Source organism: Sturnus vulgaris, chromosome 3 (genome assembly GCF_052056855.1).
Source record: "Sturnus vulgaris isolate bStuVul1 chromosome 3, bStuVul1.hap1, whole genome shotgun sequence".
NCBI lineage: Eukaryota > Metazoa > Chordata > Aves > Passeriformes > Sturnidae > Sturnus > Sturnus vulgaris.
In genome coordinates this window covers 31,312,052-31,334,622 of record NC_142245.1, presented here as the reverse complement: position 1 = coordinate 31,334,622, position 22,571 = coordinate 31,312,052, and the positions used below count along the sequence as shown (strand labels likewise).

The 22,571-nt window shown below is 36.1% G+C and overlaps 1 protein-coding gene across 3 annotated transcripts in view; it reads left to right on the top strand.

The window, feature by feature from the left end:
* ZFAND3 (zinc finger AN1-type containing 3) overlaps positions 1–22,571 on the top strand; it is a 131,831-nt gene that overhangs the window by 72,573 nt on the left and 36,687 nt on the right. For all 3 annotated transcript variants that reach the window (XM_088161287.1, XM_088161288.1, XM_088161289.1), the window contains exon 4: positions 14,122–14,301. In XM_088161287.1, coding sequence (XP_088017413.1) covers positions 14,122–14,301 — 180 coding nt within the window. The remainder of the gene's footprint in view (positions 1–14,121; positions 14,302–22,571) is intronic.

The window sequence follows — 22,571 nt, the reverse complement described above, 5'->3', positions numbered from 1 at the left end:
GACAGTGGTAATTTTCCCATATATTATAATAAGCCACTTCGGAGTTCTCTGGAAAAGGAGAGCAAAAGTCAGGGACTAAAAAGCTTTTCGTGTCAGCTGTGCCATTACTTCATTTAAAGTTATGCTAGTCACTTTGCTGTTAGCAAAATAACAAGCTACTTAAGTATTGTGTAATGTTTATAAAGATGTTACAAGTGCTGTTTCTTTTCAGAAGGGCTGAGTGATCTCCTTTTCAAAAATAATTTTTAAAAGCAGGTTTGTTTGTCTGGAAGGATTAAGATAATTAAGCAAGATAAAAGTGGCAAGCCTTACAATTTGCAAGCAAAATGGCTATTTTCAGAATTTTAAGATTAATTGATTTGTGACATTGAGTTCTTCACACAGTATACAGTTAGGAACTGTATTATTTCTTTTCTGTTCTTTCCTCAACTCCATTTTTCGCTACAACACTGCTTGCTCTCCTCAAACTGCTTCCTGTGTACAAGTGAGCAATTCCTAAATAATTCTTTAATTTGAATAAAATAATGTTTGTACAGGGCCAGCCAAAGCTATGACTAGTCAGCACCCTCTCATCAGTTGTGACCAAGGTGCCAGACTAAGCAAATAAGGCAAACTGGTCTCAAAATTTCTAAAAATACTAAACAAAGAAACCCTTCCTAAATTGGAAATGAATGTTGGCTTCCTGACTTTGTCATGCATCTCCAGCATGAAATTGGACTAGTAGCTTAATTTTCCTTATGCATAGCTTTCCCCTATCTCTAAAGACAGTGGGATACCCTTGGAAAATGGTTATGAAAATATAGCTAACAGTACTGAAAGTGTATTTGATAATGCTGAAAAGATCACTCAACACTAAACACAAACGTAACACTCAGTCATATAGCATGGGACATTTTTCACTCTAAATGGTGTGCAATTCAATGTAAAGCAGTTTGAAATAATCCAGTTGAACATACTGCAAGATTGGATTTTGTTTGTCACCTCTGCCACCATGGTCTGTTCTGGGCTACTAATTTATTTGTCTCTGTTTTTAAAAAAAAATCTTTTAAATGTGCAAATTTGAATCTGCTAATTTAAGTAGCATCACAACCAGAACTTGGTTTGTTGGTAATTTAATAGAGCAGAATTCGACTTGGGACAGACCAGGCAAAGCAGAAGTAGCACAGCTGTTACTGTAAATGTCTGCAAAACATAAAAATGAGTGTTCTTGCTTAAATTAAATATGAGGTCTTGAAATCTTGTAATTGAAAGTTCAGCTTCTATAATCATACTGTTTATCTCAGATGCAGCTGACACATTCTAGTATAGCCTGGGGAACTTGGAAATGAAGGAAGCAGGAAGCCAGACCAGAATTGCAGTCAAGATTGAGTTATATTCTGAACTGGAAACTGGAGGAGATTATAAATTGAAGTCCCAGAGTGCATTGTAGAGGTCACAAATTAATTATCAAGGGAGTATATTGATGGCATTGGATATATGGGTTTCATATCGGGGTTTGTAGAGCTAATGTGTTCTTAGTCATTGCTGAATGTGGCAGGAAAAACATCGGGCATAACCAGCAATTCTCTTGAGTCTGTGAAATCGAGTGTAGGAGATTTGCAGATGATTTGCCTTTATGAAGCAAGATTTAAGATTCAGACTTTGAGCTCCTATGGAGTATCAGGTAGTTAGCATGCAGGTCTACAAATTAATTTCTTAATTAAAAGTCTTGGAGAAAGTATGCATCAACTTGGAATTCAGTTCTAGGAAAAGAAAAATGCAAATGTTGGGCTGTGGATTGATTTAATTACCTGAAATTCCTTCATTTTACTTCTGCTTTCAGTTGAGCTGCCACTGTTATTTGCTGTGAATCTTAATTTACTAATGTTTACAGAAACCTTGGACAACTAATAGAAGGACAGATGTTTCCTGATGTTGTCTTCCAGAATATCTAGTGCAGCCTATTTTTTATTTGAGTAAACATAAAAAACATCCTTTTATGTGTGTAAACACAAAAGATAGAGAGATAACCCAAGAATTTCTAGACATCCCAAGATATCTAGAATAGGTATCTAGATAACCCAAGGTTTCTAGAGATAACCCAATCCCATAGTATCAATAAAATTAATGGTTCCATTGTTCCTGTCCCATGTGGAAAAAAAAAAAACAACAACAAAAAAATCTTTCTTTTTTACCTGTGCTAAATATAGTTTTTTTTGTTGAAGTTTATTTTGTATATAGGCTTTAAAATGTATCTGGTGTTATATATGTCACTATGATCCTAGTATATGATTATGAGAATAAAATCTATACTTAAGAACAGTAACTTTGGAAGTTGTTTGCCCCAGATATTTTAATGTACAGATAATTAGACAGGATTGAAATGTTACTTAAAGCATTTTAGGTGAGGACAAAGCATTACAAGTTAGATTTACTGTCACTGTTTCCAAGCAAAGTCCATTTGGTGGGTAAAAGTTTGCTCCCTTTCTTTTCTTAGACATTTTTCTGCTTCTCCAGCAAGATCAGATTTAACATGTTAGATTGTCCTGATAAAAGTTACCATCTACTGTTCATATATTGAAGAACTTGCAGACTTTAATTAGAAATAGTCAATGCAATGGATGACAGGTTTCTTTTCCTGAAGACTGGCATTTGGTGTATCCTGTATTTGAAGTGATACAGGAAATCTTTGTTCTCTGTTTTTCATCTGCATTTCTATTTGCTGGTTTGAGTGTTACAGGTATTACCTGTTCAGCTCTGTAGGAAACATACAGCTCTTGTCTTTTTCTTTTTCCCAAGCAGGGAGTTTGTTTTTATTGCTTAGGCAGAACAGGAAAAATCCTTGTAAAGCAAAATGGCAGGGTTGTGAGATAATTTTTTTTTTCCATTCATAGCTGAGTTGCTCACTGTAGTCAGTAGAAATGGGTATTTTGAGAGAGCCATTTAAGCACTATATATTGTAGTGGGTTTTTTGCGAGTTGTAGGCACTCCGAATGTTTTTTGTTCTTCCAGAGGTGTCTGCCTCAGTCCTGTCAAATTCATACCAGAACTAAATTCTTGCAATTAGACATCATTGGTACCACTCCTTTGTCTCTTAGAAAACTACATTACTGGTTGATCCCACAGATTTATACAGCAGAATTTACCTATGATGAAATTACATCAATCTTGATTCTGCAACTTTTTCTCCTATTTAATTTAAAATTTATTTTTCGAGTTTGATAGTGTGCTGCACAGCAAGGTGGTGTGACTTCACTTTTTGTTTTTCTTTTTTTTTTTTTTCTTTTTCCTTTTTTTTTTTTTTTTTTCTCCTCACTGAAGAAAGTAGAAGTAATTTCTGTCGTGGAAAAAAAAATCTGTGATGATTCCCAGTCACACAGAGGATGAGCATTTCTGCTGTCTTTGTTTTATGTGTCAGAAAGAGGATCAAGAGCAAGGTTTTTTGTTGATCGTTGAAATGGAAAGGATGGATTTAGTTACCAAATTGCTTCTGTTAAATAATCAAATTTGCCATAGCAGTACTTACTCTAAAATTGGTATACATAAAAAGAGACTCTTCCAAGTGTCTTACAGAAATAAGAAGCTTTTTCTCTGCTGAAAACGATTAGAATAGAAATCAATGTGTAGGGAAGGAAGGTTTTGGAAAATGCAGCCTAATAGAACACCTCCCTCTGGTGGTAGATATTACGGTTTGCTCTGTCACACTGTGAACTGGAACCGTCGTGATGGGAAGTGCCTCTGCTACTGAAGAGTTAGGGGAACTTTTTCAAAAGATAAATGAATTGCATGTATAGTTTGCTGCCTCTGTATCTCTTTGGGTATGATGGGGGAGGTTTAGGCTGCTTGACCCCCTTCACTCTTGAGTTTGTCAGGTAATCCATACTTTCATCTTCTCTTCTGTTGCTGCTGGGATTGGTTGCATTTTGCCATTTTTGCTGGGCAGTAGGAATAGGCTCTATGGATGTTGGTGCTTTAAGCAGGTAGTCAGAACAGTATGCATGAAACAACTCATTGCTTCCGGCAATCATTTGGCTCGTTCTGAAAATTTAATTAATCTCTTAGTTTATTCATATTTGACTGCTTGGTCTGAATTTCATGTGTTTCCAAAGTAATGTCTGTAATTACTTGTACTTGAAACACAATTAGCCACCCTAACTGGAGGAGAAGGGTTGCTGTTAACAGGTTATCTTATAGGGTATTAATGCCAAGAAACAGATTATTTCAAAGATTTTTTTTTTTTTTTAATAAGCTATTCAGGGATGGGTTTAATCTATCAATCAGGCATGTGAGCTCCCAAAGAGGCTGTAGAATTGTTATTTCTAGCTCTGTTTAGGCATAACAAGAATGTTTTAAAATACTTCTTGAAGGCATATTTTAGTTCCTTGCTTTTCATGCCCATTACACTTCAGAAAGTGTAGCAAACTAGCAGAATGTGTGAGAATGACGTTTTTGATCCTTGTTTTCCTTTCCTGTTTTTCTTTCACAGCATAGTGAAAACTGCTCTTATCCCCCCCATTCAGGCTGAACACTCAAAACACTTTTAGCTTTGTTTTGTATGTCATTAATAGAAGAACTTATGAAACCTTGTGAATCTTATCCAAAGCTCCAGTTGCAAAGCAAAAATCTGGGATGTTTCCATGAGTAGGAGTCTTAGTTCCATTACTGTGACACCATTAAACTCAGAGAAATGAAACTTTGGACATGGAGGACTGGCTACAGAAGCGTGTTTTTATGTGCAAGATCCCAATGTTACCAGCATTTAATTAATGCAATGGTCAAGGTCAGCACATCAATGCTCTGGTTTGCAGGTTTATGCTTTGCTACTGAAGACTCCTCTTTAAGGGATTCCACACCTATTATGCCAAATATCAATCATTTGTAAGCCAGAGCTCTGGAAACACCACTGGTGAAAGGCTACCTTTCCATTAATCTGCATTAACTTGGAATTGATAGCACAGGAAGTCAGATCACATCAAATGACAAATCATGGATATGAGAAGCAGAAGGATTGGTTTTTTCTTACACCTCTTTTTTATTGCACTTTGTCTTAATATGGAGATACACACATGGACAAGAGTGGGTGTTTTAGGCAATTTCAGCAATGATCCTCCAGCACTGACAGGCAGAAGGATCACTTCATCTTCATAAGAGATGCTCTAAGTTCTCATGTCTTTATTAAATAAAAATAAGGTGAATTGAGGAGAAGTGTATTTATCTGTGTTTTCCACTGGGGGGACAGGAATGCAGCATTCTGAGGAGAGTAGTTTTTCCATTCCTTTTTCTTTTCTACACTTCTCTGGTTTCTTTGCATTAAAATAAGCATCAATATCAAAATAGTCAGCATTTGTAAGGAAAGAAAACCACTTAAAAATCCATGAACTTCAGATACTTACTCAATAGATGACTTTTTTGCAGACATTTCATACCAATTTTAAATGTTGAGATGTGTTCCAGCCTTTTTCACTGGGAACAATTGGCTAATAATGAAAATGGATGTTGTCTTTGACTTATATTCAACACTTCAAATGCCTTCTTCTAAAAGACAATTTTGATAAGAAATAAAGAAACTTTTATTAATTCAAAACTTGGTCATGTTCTGTTGCTCACAGAGAAGCCTAAAAAATGTTTATTTTATGTAGACATTCAATGTCTATGTCTGATATTTTTGTTCCTAAAGGACTAGAAAAGAAATATGTATATTTAAACTTTACTGAGAATAAGTATGGTGTGCTGAAGTATAGGTTTGGTTTCTGAGCTGTGGTGTTCCATAGTCAAAATGTAATGTAACACCATGGTTTGTGGCAAATGCAGTTAGGGAGAGTTCTCAGTGTTTGAGCTTTGGGATTTATAAACCTAAATCAGCTATTCTTTGTCCTTGAACTCCTTTGGTTTGGTGTTTTTTGTTTGTTTGTTTGTTGGTTTGTGGTTTTTTGTTGTTGTTGCTGGCAGGTTGAACACTACTCTCCAGCATTTCTATATGTTTATAGAATGTGATGGAGGGGATGGTAAGTGGGAGGCTACAACTGCTCCCTTAAGCTTCTGGACTCCTTGCGTAGTTAATATTTTCTGCAGCTTGAGGCTAAGGCAGAAAGGTGTCAGATGAGATTTCAGGGAGTGTTCTCACTTGTATGATTAAAACATTACTTCAGTTTTCTTTGTATTATTGTAGACTGTTGAAGTCACAGGTTGCTCATATAAACTCTAACCGTTGCAAAGTTGTTGCCCCAACAACTGAGGACTCTCAGCCTGGGAATTTTTCCTCTCTAGGTTTCCTGTAGCTATTTCCTATGAAAGGCAGATGTGTATTGCAAGAAGCATCAGGTTGCAGTAAGACTGAGAGGAGTGTGAAGATTACCCCTTATATTGCACCATTCATTGCTGTGGTGGTAAAACCTAAATAGTAAGAAAATACTGAATCTTCCTTACAGATATACATTTCAAAGTGTTTGGTTGGCACTGGGGAAGTAAGGCCAGGAAATGAATCCTGCTCTCCATTTTCTTCCAGAACAGCCTCTGGGCTGTTCAAAGGAAAAGAATCTGACAAACGAGTGATTCTGGGAGATGTTTTAAGAGTTTCAGTATTGATAGTTATTAAGGTGCCTTAACTGAAGATAAGGGACAGGGAGCTGATGAGTGGCTTACTACTAAGCAAGGTTTAATCTACTGCAGGGGCCTTTTGTCCCCTGTGAAAATCCTGTCAATTTATGGCAAAGTCAAACATTTGGGAATGCTTGAACCATAAATGTGACTATTATTGACAGAAAATGAGGCAAATGTACACGTTAATTGGAATCACATAAATTAGACTGGAGGAATTAATTAAAAACTAATAGACACATGTCCTCAAATCAGAAGGCTCTCTCTAGATATTGGAAAGGGCATGGTAAGGTGATGAAAGATAGCTCCAGAATAAGAAGAGCTAATTGAAACATTTCTTTTATTAAAATAATATTTCCTATGTGTCTAGAATAAATATGAGTTGTAATTAAATCCTATCAGTTAACAATCCCATTTTCAAGATCTCTCAGCTATTATAAACACACCTTGAGAAGTTCACTTCATTAGTTTGTTTCATAGGACTCGCTGCTGTTGCAAAGTTCTTGGTTTATGGGTTCATGGGTCAGTTTCCTCCATCAGAACAAATGTTTCTCCTCCTTTAGGAGCATAAATTTTGATGTCTCATCACTCTGAATGTAGTTCAAACTTGAACATTTACTAGTCTGTTTAGTTTCATAAAGGGATACTAATACTGAAAGAATTCTAGTGATAAACATAGCAAAATTTAAGGAATAATAGAGGCGCATTTTTAATGGGTTGTGTGCTGCTCCTAGTCAGTTTTATGCTTACATTTTTGAGTGTTTTCTAGAATTGTCTTGTCACGCGTTTTCCAAGTTGTCTTAGCAAATTCTACAGATCACAGCTGCTTAGATGTTTTCCCCAGGTACTTTTGAAAATTTCCCCCATATTTAATTGTTTTATCTCCATTGTATTACCCTCAGATCATAAATCATTGTTCTTCTTGAGTGCCAGATGGATCTTCAAATGGCTGCAGGATTTTACTTTTCCTGGCTGTTAAATAGTGGAATTCCTTGTCTTGTTTCTTGGAGTTGGTAAAATTATTATGATTCCCATCTTTAGCAGAGGGACATGGAAGAGCCGTTAGCGAGTTGCCCACTCAGTTGGTGTCTTACTACTAGTCCACTCTGGTATATGCCCTTCCTAATGAATAGCCACTCCACATACCATTGAAAAATAAATTATTTATTGCAGTCATGATGGACTGGTTGCTTTGTCTTCCTCAGTTGCTTAACTACCATGCTTTACCCTTTCATTGGTCTATTACTCATGTTCTTTGATACAGATACAAGTATCCATAGAATGTCGATTACTTGGTTATTAAATTGTCTTCATTTCATGTTCTAGTTTTACCAGATGCAGGTGCTGCATAAGCCAGCCCCTCACTGGTTTTAGGTTTTGCAATGTTAGCAGTACCTTCAAGTTGAGCTTTCTCACTGCATGTGCTCCATATTAATTAAAGTATGAATGCTAACTGTAGACCTTAGGATTCTTTAACAGGAAGTTTAAAGTGGATTATTAAAATAGGAGTTTGCTCTTCATGGCTTCAACACTTTTGATCCTGTAGCAGTCAATAATATTTATTCTTTTTTATGTTGGTGAGTTTTCTGGAATAGTGAAATTTTAGTTGAAATCATGTAAGCCCGCTATTTTACATAGGAATGGGAAATGTAACACCAGGGTACAGAAGTTTTCAGTGACCTTGTTCCTGGTCTGTACTGAAATAGCTACAGTAAGCAAACTGTCGTTATCAGGCAGAGCAAGGAGTATTTGTTCTGTGGGGAAGCCGCTCTCAGGGGATACTTTCTAGATTATAATGAAATTCTTATTTCATCAGTTTGAGATTTCATAACTGCTTTGGAAGTGTTGGGATCATATGCTGTAAAAATGGCAATTTTTTTCATGTCTGTCATGCAATATATTATACGCCTGGTTAATACAGTTGCTGTAGACTCTTTTGTACAAACCTGCATTTTCCTTCTTTAAAAATATGTCTGCATATATAATAATGACCTGGATCTTAAGTTGAAGGTCATCTGTAACAATGTTATGCTTGTTATCTTGATAGTCTTTACTTATTAGCTATTCATGAATTTTCTTGCTAGAGAATAGGCAAAATCTGGTAGTCAAATCTAGAGCTTTCTATGTGGCTTTTGGGAAGAATCACTTTATTGAGACAAGGGAAATAAGGTTTATTATGGAATGTCATCTTCAAGCAAGGAGTGTTTTTTTGGAGAGAAAACCAGCTCAAAACACATTATCATCAGACTTCTGGGGAAAGCCCCCTGACCTCCCACCCCTCAAAAACCCAAGCAACCAAAACAAACAAAAAAACCTATAGCAAAACTCCCAACAGGCTGAATCCCCAAAATATTGATACATTGCATAAGCTTTACAAATAAGGAGGGGTTATATAACTTGATCCTTATTCCTGAGTGGTAAATATTTGTAGCTGTGCATCTTTTTACTTTGCCTTTGTAATACTTCTCTGCTTATTTGAAAAGACAATTAAATGCTTATGAAAAACTCAGTATATGCAACATGCAAAGCTCAGTGTTATTTGAAACTTATTAATAATGTGTTGCAATTTTTAAAAGTATAGCAATCATAAAGGATAACTTAGCATAAAGAACTCATTTCAGTTTTTCTTCATAAAGAAGAAATGCTAAAAAAAAGCAAGTGTTGTATTTATGAATAAAACCCCTAAGAGCTGAATAGCTTTCCTGTATCATATGTGCTCATAACTCTAAGTAAAGTTGTTTTACAGAAAATCACCTTTCTAAGTAAATACCTTTCTAAATACTTTTCTAGTATTTTTACTGTTTAATTCTTTCATACTCTGTAGTGTGAAAGTGATGAGATCTGCTGATGGCTCATATAAGATATACTGCAATTGTAATTCTGTATTTTCCAGTCTAATATATTTTATTTATATATTTATAAATTTACTGTAATTAATACATACCTCTGATTCCTTTTTATGACTTTGTTTGTCACCTCTTAATGCAAATGCTTGTGCGGATTCTATGGTGCATTCTCCTAATAGCTGGATATCTGCATTTATTCTCCAAGTGGGCTAATGCATCTTTCGTCATGTTATTTAAAAAGGAAAAAGCTAAAACTTCTCTTTCCAAGTGGAGTTTTATTACCAGACCATTATTGGAGCTCTAGATTATATTCAAGTATGTACTGAAAGTGAAGGTTTTATCCATCTCACCTTAATTTATTATTCAAAAGTGTGAATGACACTTGAAATGCCTAAGTCAGTGAAGAGTTCTCAATTAGTAAACAAAATCTTTAGGACTTCCAGTACTATTCCCTGGCCATATGTGAAGAGTTTCTCTGTTCTCAGTTCTGTGAGCAGACACATGAAGAAAAGAAAAAAAAAAAGGCCATAATTTAAAGATTTCACAGTAGCAGTTTCAATGTCATAACATTTGTGTAAATGCCCATAGAGTACTCTCAGAAAGCAGTTTCTTTTGATTGTGGAACTGTTTTCTGAGTAGACTACAGTAACTCTGTTGTGTGCATTGGGATGCTGATGGACTGGAGACATTTGATGTTATACCAACACATTAATTTATGCTCTATAAAAGAACAAGTTGCTCTGGGAATAAAAAACATGCCGATTATGCATTTAATGCAATGTAGGAAGCTAACACTCTCCAAATAACCTTTTTGCTAGTTCACATTGCTATTTTATGGGAACTGTAGGATTGAAGAGTAAGGAAGTGTAATATTTCCTATAAGTTAAAATAATTACTTTAGAGACTTTGATTTTTCTCCCCTTAGCATGCTGTTTATTCTGACACCTCTTTCATAATATATGTCAATGATCTTATTTCTTTTTAATGAAAGATCTGTTATAGGTCAGAGAATACGAATTGTTTCTAACTTAGACTCTTAACCCAAAAGGAGATTTTTGGAGATGGCGTGATTTCTTATACCATAGCAGAAGTGCAAATGAGGAAACAGTCTGGCTTAGTATTAAGTAATTTCATGTAATGCTTTGACATTTTGCCTTTTTCAGAAGAAATGCTTTATGATATGCTGATAATGTTCATACTTAACTTTACCTTAAGTTTTCAATAATTGTAATCACAGAGGTTACCAGAAGCTGTGAAGGGTCGTTTCTGCTTAGTCACAGAGCCCTTAGTTATATGAAAGTTGAGAACTCAAGATTTTCTTAAGATATTTCATTGGATATTGATCGCTAAATAGGCTAGGTACTGGAATTGGGACTGTCTGATTTCTTATGTCACAGAATCAAGTGTTTTAGGTGGTGGAAGGAGTTGGATGTTCTAAATATTCTTGAGGCAATGGGTGAAATGAACATGCTGGGATGATGGGCTCTTGTGGGTTGCTCACTGTAACCTGGTAACAGTAACTGGACAAGTGAGCTTGCAAGTTTTAGGGTTGTGCAGAAGATGTGATTTTGTGTGGCAAATCCAGTTTTATGGGCTAGAGAATCAGAAGCTCTAAAGGCAATGGCTTTCAGTATTGTTATCTTATTAATAAAAATGGGCAAAAGATTGTCCTGCAAAAGAACTTCTTACCTGAAGTCTGGAAACAAATGCAGCTTCTTGGCTTCCTTTAGTCTAAGCTATTAGAATTCAATATATATATAGAATATGAAATGTTTATAACATGTCTGTCTAGTCACATAGTGGTTGTTTTATTTATAAGGAAACACTAAGCAACAAAACAAAAATAACACTCTTAGTAGTAATATCCAGTGTATGAGAACTCTGAGATATTCTGTTTTTGCTCAACTATTTGAAATACTAGGTGTGTAACCCTTGAAGTCAACAAAGCAAAAGGATTTTGGAGCTTGAAGACTGACAGCTCCTTATTCCTAGCAGCTTCTCTACCATGCAGTAATAGTTTATTGAATGCATTTCATGCATTTTATTGATAGATCTTTCCATATACTATTTCTCCATATTTGCAGGAAAGAGCAAATTTGCATGTCTTATTTTGATGCTGACTCCACCATATAGTTAACAACAGGATCGTTTGCAGTTTAACAAAAAAACCCACCCATCACAGCCGCCCCAAAAACCAAAACCACCAAACTTGAAGGCTGTGGAGAAAGGGAGACAATGTCGAGAGGAAAAAGAAAACATCTTTTCTGACAAATGGAGAAGGTTTGCGTCAAAAACTGCAAAGATGCATTTCATTAACTAGGAAAGGGCAGTGCAGGTTTCATGGACTTTCGGTCACCCTTGTGCATTTTGGCACAGATTTTGCTAGTATAGTGAAAGTCTCAGGAAAAATTCAAAAAATAAAAATGTTTCTCATGCCTTTCCAATTAAATAGAAACTTCTGCAAATGGTGATTAATGTCTTGCCAACTCTTGTTCTGTTTTTTCCTTGTTGAGATTATTAGGAGAGGTCATTGTTCTGTCAACAGAATTGCATTCTGATTTTAATAAGAATGAAGCTTACCTTTCAAAACTTGCCAGGGTCTTGCCTGTATCATGTGTGTGTTTTTGTTTTGTTTGTTAAGCAGTTAAGGCTTAACTGGATTTATTCAGGCTGAGCTCCCCTGGAAATACTGCCAACTTTTATGGTGCTTGCAGGGAGAGCAAGGTGATCTGCAAGTTGTGTTAATGAGAGTTCTGGTTGGCAGAAGCCAAATGCTCCCCCAGTACATGGACAAAATACAAGGCAGCTTCAGTTACAGTTCTTGTGTTTCGAGTGCTTGGGATCATCAGTCTTAAGGCTTTTCTCAAGTGCTCTTGTCTGTAATGAAGAAGGGGTTAGAACAGGGCAGGAGGTGTTCTTGGGTTCCACTCAGCTGAGCAGGCTAAAACTTTTTTGAAAGTTAATTGATTTCCAGTCTGAGTAAAAGTTAGTTCTGAACTGGAGGTCATGAGTTCACGGAGGCAAAGACCATTTCGCTGCCATGGTGAATTTTGCTGCTGTGGCAGCTCTGAACTGTTACAATTGCCTCAGCTGCCTGATTGTGGCTGGTGCAGAAAAGTGTCTGAAGCCTTCTTGATTGCACAAACACACAAATAAAATCCAGAATCCCAATTAGGATTAAACTTTGTTGATAACTAGTGAGGCCTGAGTAGAACATCTTCCTGAATTCTGTAACTCCTGACAAAAATCTTCCCACTGGTTTTTCAGAGCTGTATTGTGGAGGTGGATGATTTCCTGTCTGCCACCTTCTCCCTCCTCCCCCTTCTCTTCCCTGGCTTTGAACTTGCTCCTCTCCTCTCTGGACTTCTTCACAGCACTTCTTCCACAGCAGAAGTTAAGGTTTAATTTTTGTGGCAAATCACTTAAATCCTAAATCAGCATTTAGGGACTGTTTGACTGTTTGTGATGCTTCTCAATCCCAGTGACTCATGTTTGCAACCTGTGTTTCTGACGTATCATCATCTGCAAGTATTTATAGATTGCTCTGTTTTCTTCTCTCTCATGACATAATAATGAGCAACCAGATATTGATTTATCTATGTATTTGTGTATTGAATAAATTCTATCCTTGTATGTAATTTAGAAAAAATGTACTTAGATACCAAGTGGTGGTGCACTTCAGCTGTCTCTTTACAAGGAAGAGGTGAGAGAACTGGATGCTAAGCAAACCAAAATTCACTTGGTTAGCAGGTGTGCTTCCCAGAGGCAGAGTGTGCCAGACTGAAATCCAGTCGTGTAGCTGGTAGACTAATGCTATAATCAATCATATATCAGGACTGCAGATTTGGGAAGAAGCTTTCAGTGGGGGATTTGTACTTTAAAATATTTCCCCTCAAACCTGAATCTGGTTTGGAGGCAAGGTAGGCCGGAGGGTGACATTTGTCAAACACATGGGATTTGAATGATGGCGGCAGTTTGGAGACAAGTGTGACTTGATATTTGCTGATAAAAAAAAAGAAAAGTTCGAAGCCAAATAGTTTGTACACATCTTTAATATATTTCAGTGATTTACCTTCCATACCTAACTCTCTGTTCTTAGGTCAGTGCGCAACTTTTAGTACCAGCGTTGGAGTAAGTGAAGGAAGGAGGAAACACCCCAATCTTCTCCCCACCTCTTCCCACACATTCCCCCCCCAAGTACCCATCAAACCGATGATTTAGAGGCAATCCCTCACCAGCTCCCCATGCTAACCTGAAACTGTAGCTGTCTGCACTGGCTTTCCCAAAACTGCTACAGATGGGATTTTATATAATGGTAGTGAAAAGTGTAACTTTCCCTTAGTGCTATATTACATGCCTTGGTTCTTCCCTCACTGGATGTTTGCTCCCTTTATGTTTCTGTACATGCTTTGTGTAAACCCTTTTAAAAACTATACCATGTGCTGTGGTAAGCTTTGAATGCTCTTGGATGGTTGGGGAAACAAGACCTTGGTGAAATTCTGAAAATATTTTTTCTCCAACAACTCCTACAATATTTTAAATCTGAAGTAAAAATTCGAAGGGCGCTGTTTGTGTTCATCAAAGTGATGATACTTCTGGCAGTGTTTTGGGCTTATTTTTTTTCCATGGGGGTTTTTGCATAAAATTTGATTATTAGACTGAGCAAGCATGATGACATATGAAATCTTGGTTTTGATAGATTTCCAGAAGAAACAGCCAGACGATGACTCTACTCCCGGCACAAGCAACAGCCAGTCAGATTTGTTCTCTGGGGAAACGAACAGTGACAACAGCAATACCTCTCTAACCACGCAGGCCGCTAACTCCAACCAGCAGCTTTTGACAGAACTGAATGTAACTTCACCGAGCAAAGAGGAATGTAAGTGCACAGTCCTAAGTGAAAGCAAAGGAGGCATAAACATTTTGCTTTGTTCTCAGGTTTATATTTCACTGACTCCCTCTGGGAGTTAATGGCCTTTTGGGGTGAAGGGAAGGGTTAGAATCTATTCACAAAACAGACATTGATGGCTTTAACAGAAGAACAAATAGGAGTTTTAAACTAACTTTGCATTTGATATATTGTATTTCATGTATATGTAAGCTGTTTGATGTGTGGGAAAGAATTTAATTATGAGAAAATCCTCACATTAGTGGTAAAATCATATGTATAGTCTAGCATCAGCACCAGTATCTTGTGAAATTTGACTTTTAAACATGTTGGTTTTTAATTACTGTAGTTGCACATAACACTGACTATAATGAGTGTTTGTCTAGACTGCTACTTGTGTATGACTTGTTTCATGTGGTAATTTATCTATTCTTTCATGACCTATCTTTTGTCCTTACTGAACTGTCAGGCAAAAATTCTCCCTGAAGGTAAGTTTAGAATGCTTAGCAAACACAGTGAGATAAAATTGACTTTTAAATTATTCTAAACCTCTGTATGAAGTTCATCTTACATCTAATTTATTGAGTTTTAAAATCTGCATTTTACAACCTAAGCTCCAATGTGTAATTTGTAGCTTCATTTTTCTCCAGTTGTATATTTATTTTAGAAGGTGCTCTGTGGAGAGAAGCCCCCTTAAGCTGAGATTACTTTAGATAGTGGCTAGTGAATAGATCTACACATTGCAAGAAAATGCTTGTTTTTCAGTAGGAAATTTGCAGCCTGCTCTGGCTCTTGAACATTTAGGCTACTGCTGGAAATAACAATGTCGACAGAGCACTAGGACTAAAATGTCTTGCTTTCACTTGTATTAACTATTTCCATGGTATGGTTTTGCTGAGTTGTCCAAGTATTTATTTTGGACAAAGCATAAAATGTTATTTTGGGATTGTGGTGGTTTATTAGACTAACTACAGTAAAACTTTTAAACTCTGATGTTGTTATCTAACTGTATTTGAGAATATTGTCAGAAATACAAGTGTTAAATATGAATGGTCTGTGGTGAATTCTTGTCATAAGACTAAACTTGCCACGTAACTCTTGTCTCTGCTTCATGTACACAGCTGCTGCTGACCACCCTTCCATCTCTTCCTTCTGTTCAGTGCTTCTTCAGGGGAAACCTTTAGCCTGCTGTAAAAACAAGGCCTTAAAACAAGTTTCCCGGGGAATTCAGAAAAACACATTATGCTTCAGCGACACATTTGGGCCTTCATATGCAGGGGACTTCAGCACCCTGCTCACTTATTAACCAGTGTCACAGGGTGCTTCTGTAGAGCTTACTGGGTCAGCTTTTCTGAAAATTTGTTCAGGTAGAAATGAAATTGTGTTACAACCAAGTGTTTCTGTTGTGACTGAGAAAGATTGGTAAGTGGGAAGGCGATTACAGGAATGAGGAAGAAATTAAATAGTGTCCTTCATCCTGAATTGCTGTGAGCTTGTGACCATACACTGAACGTGATGGATATTAGGCAGCACAGCCTGCAGAGGATTTGAAAATATTACCTATTAAAAAAACTCTCTTTATGACTTCCTGCTGGGATGTTTTAAAGTGAAATACAGTGGAGAGATTTATTTTACAGCTCTGCCTTCTCTTACATCCCCACTACCTCTTTAATGAAGCTTAATATCATTTATCAGAAATAATTACATACAGATGGAGATTTTCTGATGGATAATGACCTCATTGTGCAAGGTTCTTTTCTTTAATGAAGAATGCCCAGAGTTAAATGTCTTTTTGATTTTAGTTTGAGGGTGTCTTTTCCTGTGCAATATTTATTTATTTTGCAGCATATTCTGTAAAATATGCACTGCTCTTAGTCCAGCTGTGTTCTTCAAAGACTGATACTTTTTACTGCCATGTGATGATGTACAACTGTGTTCTGTTTTGAATAGAATTGTGGTAGTTCACCAGAAATCAATTGTATGGGATCACTGTGGTAATCCCTATCCAAATGTGGGAAAATTGATCTAATCAAGAAGAATCGTCATGTTTTGTTCCACTCGCCTCTCTTTCCTTTCAAGATTTTGAGGAGAGTCTTGCATCAAGGCATTTGCCACAGTACTTGAGTCCACAGGGTAAAGAGAGAGGGGACAAAATTACAGCAAGTCATGTAGGCAATTAAAGTCATTCATGTTACAGCAACTGTAGAAAACTGTAGAAATCACATGTGGTAAGATTCATACTCTGTATCAGAAAAAGTGAAAAGGTTTTTGTTTTTAAATAGCTGTTTCCTTTTATATCACAGAATGAATTATATATGAGAAAAGTTCCTTGAACTATATTTTGCAGGAGTTCAGTTTGACATTGTGCAAGTATTTGTGTGGTTTTTGTTATTATTTTTATTTTATGTAGGAGTTGCATTTGCGTTCCTGAGTGTTTTAAATATACAACCAGGTTGTAGTGACTTTCCATCTCCCACCAGCCTCAGTTCTGAAGTTACCTACCACAATGGCTGCTGTGTCTTCTAATATCTCTCCCCCTTATAGGTGAAAGCTAGTTCTTAATATTATATTTACAGTCAATGAAAATGTGTTAAAAATTTCTACCCAGTAGCTCTCAATAATATTTACGGTCAACAAAAATGTGTTAAAAATTTATACCCAGAGACAGTGACACAACTTCAGTAATAATTTTCCCCTCCTTCACATGTGTTTGATCTTTTATGAAATATTACTAATCGTTTGTTTTTTTTCTAAATGCTGTTGAAATTGGTGAGGGGGAATGCTATGGAATTTTTTTTTTTTCCCCCCTCCACGTATATTTCTTGAGTTGTATGTTTCTATCCAAAACCTTCAGATCTATCAGTCGCAGTAAACTTTCTAAAATAAACTTGCAGACAAAGAGTGATCTTGATATAGCTCCAGTTAGTCCAGAGCTGCATGAATTTTAGTGATGCATTTCTTAACTGGTAGTTAAATCAGTCTAATTTTTGTTCTGCTGCAGCTTTTTATGCAGGTAAGTTTCATTTGTTCTCATTTTTCCTTCCATCTCCTCCTTTCATTTTGGAGCTCCTAATGGTAGTTATTTCAGCATCAGTCACTATATCAGCCAGTTACTCTGTCAAAGATTTCCTTTTCATATTGGATGGGCAAGATTTTTTATTATTTTTAGCAGAGAGGAAAAAATGGATTTGACAATGGCTCTCACTTCTCTATGTCCTTACCTTCAGCCACCAACGTTCTTTAAAAAAAATAAAAAGCAGCTTATTAAGCAAGGTTCTATGTATTTTGGTAGAGAAAAGGTCACACTGCACATGGAATAATTTTGCTTAGTTTCAGGCCTTCAATGCTTTCTTTGGGGCTGTCACGTCATTTTTCTGTCACTGTATGAGCAGAGCTAAAGCTGGTTCTGTGCAGGTTTGAAATTAACTGTGTTGTTATGTGACAGGAGAAATGTCAATGTGAAGAACACTGACTCTGGCAGCTTGATCAGATTTGGTATTTCAGTAGTTTTTAGCTTCAGCTGACAGGATTTTATTTTAATTATGTGCTTAACTTTTCTTGGCCTTCTTGAATAGCAAGAACCACAATTGGAAAAGGACAAAAGGAATATCTGCTGTTACTAAAACAGTTAAACACTCTTCATTCCTGTGTTGAAGAATTTATAAGAAGATAAACAAAGATCTGAGCTACTGCTGTGATTGTCAGAAAATACACTGGAGATTTCAGCCCAGAAAGATGGTGATGATCACTGACCACCTCTCTGTGTGCTGAATTTTAGATTCCCAAATACAAAGGTATTTCATAACTCGATGGCTCTATATTTTGTCTAGTTTCTATTTTTCTAGTTTGTATACCCTTCAAAACCTTGCACATCAAAACTAAAACACCTTTGTCTCGAATATTTAAATTTGCAGGATAAGGTTGGAAAAATGCTTTATAACATCATTTATTTTATTAAGTATTTGTGTGCAGTGGAAGCACTGAAATACCCCCAGTTATGGAGTAATTTTAGTGAAGTTAATGTACATTAAGTGTACTAGTCCTGAGACAAAGATGCAGTAGATTTGTATAAAAGATATGTGGCAGAAAGGTGAGAGATTGTTTTTCCTACTGCACCTATTGGATGTTTATACTCTGAATTTTATTGCTTGTTGAAGCATGACTGTGTAAAAAGCCACATAGGTTATAGCACTCAAAAAGTAATGGTATTTTTTCTTTTTGGAATAAAATAAAAATATGTCTTTTTTTCAACATAACTTTGTGAAAAATGGATAAACAAGTGAATTCTTTCTTTGCTTCTTTCTTGCTGAACAGCCTTTTCTCTGACACTGCAAAAGGTTTCTACCAATTTATAACAACTTCATGGTTTTTGTATTTTGCCTGGGTTTATGAGTAGAGTACTAGATGTCAACTTTTCTATGTATGCTCTAAAAATACTTCATATTTGGAGTTATTATGATGACATCCTTAACTTCAATTTGTGCTTTTTAGGGAGAGTGATTTTTAAAATGACAGTTGTTCTTGGATGTTATTCATTGAATACGTTTGTAAATGCCTTTGAGAATTCAGCTGCTTATTGCAGTAGGAGTCAGTTTTGTACATCCTGTCTTCATTAATTTTGGGTTTTTTTTCAGGTTTTTTTTCTGGGGAGTGGGGGCTGTGTTTTTGTTTTGTTTTGGGTTTGGTTTGATTTTTTCCTAATTCAGTCAGTGGGGAGCTTTGTTTTCTGGCTCGTCTCTGACTGAAAGTTACATGCATACCCAATTCTGTAAGTAGTAAATATGTAAACAGACCAAGCTATCTGCCTGTTTTTTGTCTTGCTTGTCACAAATGATTCTAGAAAGTAATTTGCTTTGTTGCTAACCTGATTTATTCTCATACCAATTTCTATGTTTTTCTCTGATTCAAAAGAATGCAGTAACTGGTAAAATGTACTGGGCTACTGTAAAGCCTATGTGACCCATGTGACCTAGTATTAAATTAAACTTATACCCAAATATAACTGAGAAATCTGCTGCTAAGTGATGGTGAATAATTCTAATTTTTTTTATCAACTCACAAGATTGTCATGTGTTCTTTCTCATTGTAGTCAATTTTGTGTCTTGTATTGAAGCAAGAAGGGACACGCCACTAATACAGGATATTAACTGCACCTGCCTGGTTTTTGATGTTATAGGCATGGGTTTCTGTGCCACAGAACAAAAAGTAGCTATTTTCTCAGGCTTTTGCTTTTATTAAATTAGATAATAGTAAAAGTTGTTTTACATTGTCTGGGATTTTTTTATTTTTAGCCTTGTTTTCATTAGGAACTATTTACCAATAGTCCTTTGGTATTGTTTTTAATACTAAAATTAAATAACTCAGTTTTTTAGTTTGTTTATAATTCAGTCCGTTTTTTTTTTAATTTTTGTCACAAATACATATATTATAATATCAGTGCTAGCATTGATATGCAAGCATTTTTCTCTGGGAATTTGTAAGAATGCTTTCAAAATGTAAGACCATATTGAGTTGTGGGCTATTTGAGTTGTCTTTTGAGAAATGCCACCAGTATTAGGCACCAGGACAGGACATAAAGGCAGTTAGAAATCTGAATAAGAAGTGTCACCATCATTTTATCTTCAGTGAAGATCTTTGTGTAAGTTTCCATCTATTCCATATGGTCTCAGTTTCATATAAAGAACATATATGTTTTCTAACGAGCAAAGATCTGCCACAGAGATTTGTAAAATGAGCATTTCTTTCCACATCTGTGGCATGATAATTTTGAAGCATAGTGAAGACCAGGGATGTTATACCACTGTTAATTGTTCCTTCTGATTTATAGTCACTTCGCATTGCAGGGTAGACAGTGTATCCTAAGGTCCCATTTATTGGAGTGAAAGGACCCCATGGAACACAAAACAGAAACACTGTCACATTGAAAAAATGTGGATTAGAGCTGCACAGCTATTGAGGTTAAATAAAATCGTTTATAAAAATGTTATTTAACTGCTGGTTTCAAAAGCAAATTTTACTGTCCAACTTACACCTACAAAGTAGGAGAATATAATGTCTATTACTGAGGAAAAACAGGTAACAAAGTGAAACAGTAGTAGGGAAGAAGGTGGAATCTGAATCCTGTCTTCCTTTTCTTAAATATAATTGTTAAATTTACCATCCATTCAGCAACAGATTTTCTTCTCTAAAATCTTCATGCAGACAGAAATCCACAAAAGTACTAAAGGCCAATTTGTAAAACTAGATTTTTAAAAGGAAGTATTTTATGTGATATAATCATCTTATCTGTGTAGTAATGACATCACAGACGATCCTGAATCTTTCCCATTCTGCAGCAAATAAGCAGTTCTTAAGTGTTGTAAAGTTCTTTTGCCTTTTTTCCTTAAAGATAGTATAGTCTGTCTGTGCAGACTGAACTTGGAGGTTTATGTTTCCGTTTGGTTATGTATTGGTGTTCCTAATCAATGACTGCCTTCAGGCTCAATTGTGTAGATTAATTAGATTATGTTTCTCCCAGTTTAGGAAATGTACAGATAGATTACTGGTTTGGACAGCTTTCCCAAGGTGGATTCTTTCTTGTATTGCAAATAGCCAGGAAATTGTTCCTGTTGTGGCTAGAACACTGCTGTCCAAGGAAATTCAGCTCTTATTTATTGCCTTCTTCCCGCTTGTTGCATACAAGGGGTCAGTGTGGCTTATCTGGGAAGGAACCATCACAGTTCCAAGAGCTCAAGGAGGAGTTCCTCTGTCCTTATGTTGCTGTGATCAACTGTTACTGAGCTTCAGGCTCCTTCCCTTATTTTTCATGTTTGTTCATTACCTGGCTTGCAGTTTTTGTGGCACCTGAAATTGTTTCAATGAATTACTGTAATTTGGACTTCATGTGCTTAGTTTTGCTCCATTCTGCATCTCTTTCTCTGCACAGTGTGTGCTTCTGAGTGCTGTTCAAATCCACCTGATATGTGTACTCTGGACTCAAACTTAGTGCTTCTTAAAACATCTAGAAGAGGGGGTTAAACACCCTAGTATTGAACTTTTTTCCTGGATGGGAAGCTCTGAGTGGGGTCACTTCATTGTACAACTTCAGGAAGGGGAAACAACAAGTTGCCCTGACTCAGGGATGGCCTCAGGACAAAATACTGCTTGGCAGCAGTTAACATAGTTCATAAGGGAAGTGAACAATGCAGAATGGCATTCTAAAAGACAATTTAAACATACAGAATTTAGAATAGTCTACAATAGTAAATAATAGCAATATTAATGTATCCATAGAAATATAAGCAATATATGAAAATTTACTTATTTGGATAATTAGAGAAATTGGGTTTGAATCTGTTTTTCCAATCAATATATTTTGAGTACAGCTAACAGTAAGTTACAGAAAGCTGTGGATATCAGAAGCCAAAAACATAAGTACATTAACAAGATCTATTGTGTTAATATATTATAAGGTTCGAGTTACCTTGTTTTGTCCTTTATTAATTCTGTGTTTGAATTTGCAAACTTGAGGATTCTCAAAATTCTTCTGATTTCTTCAGTAGCTTTTTAGTATTTTTGCATTTATAATCATCTTCTCCTGGGATTACATTATCCCTGGGCAATGGCTGCATTTGTTTGAAAGAGAAGTTGCAAATGTCAGAAACCATACACTGGAAAAAATAGGAACAGAAGCTGTGTGTTATCTGTTAATTGGATATAGAGTAGAAAGATATTTCTGTTCTTCCATTTTAATGTCTTGTTTGTGCTGAGCAAAAAGAGCTCTGCAACCTTGTGTATTATGTTAGAAACTAGACATATGTGGCCTTTCACTGTGCACTGAAGTGTTTTGTGTAGCACAGTTAAAGAACCTTGAAAAATTTACTTTTTTTGCACTGAAGATGCAGATATATCCTGAGTCATGCGAACTTATAAACCTACCTTTGTGAATAGCCAAGATGGACTGGTGCTCTATTGTTATGACTTTTCTTTCTCACACACAGGATTTTTATCAAAGCTGTGAGAAATATACTGTCCTATTTCAAACACTACAAAGATGCCTGAATTAGCAGTTATATATACCAAAAGCTGCCACGTAGTGACTTCCACACAGAACTGCACAGTCAAGCCCACAGTACTGAATTATGCATGACATTTTTAATGGTGGAACAAAAGGAATAGCAGAAGGAAATGCTGCAAAGTATGTGCTGCCTTCACTGGTTATTAGGCACTAGTGTACATGCATGCAAATCCCCAGATACTCTTTATTGAAACTCTGGTGCTGT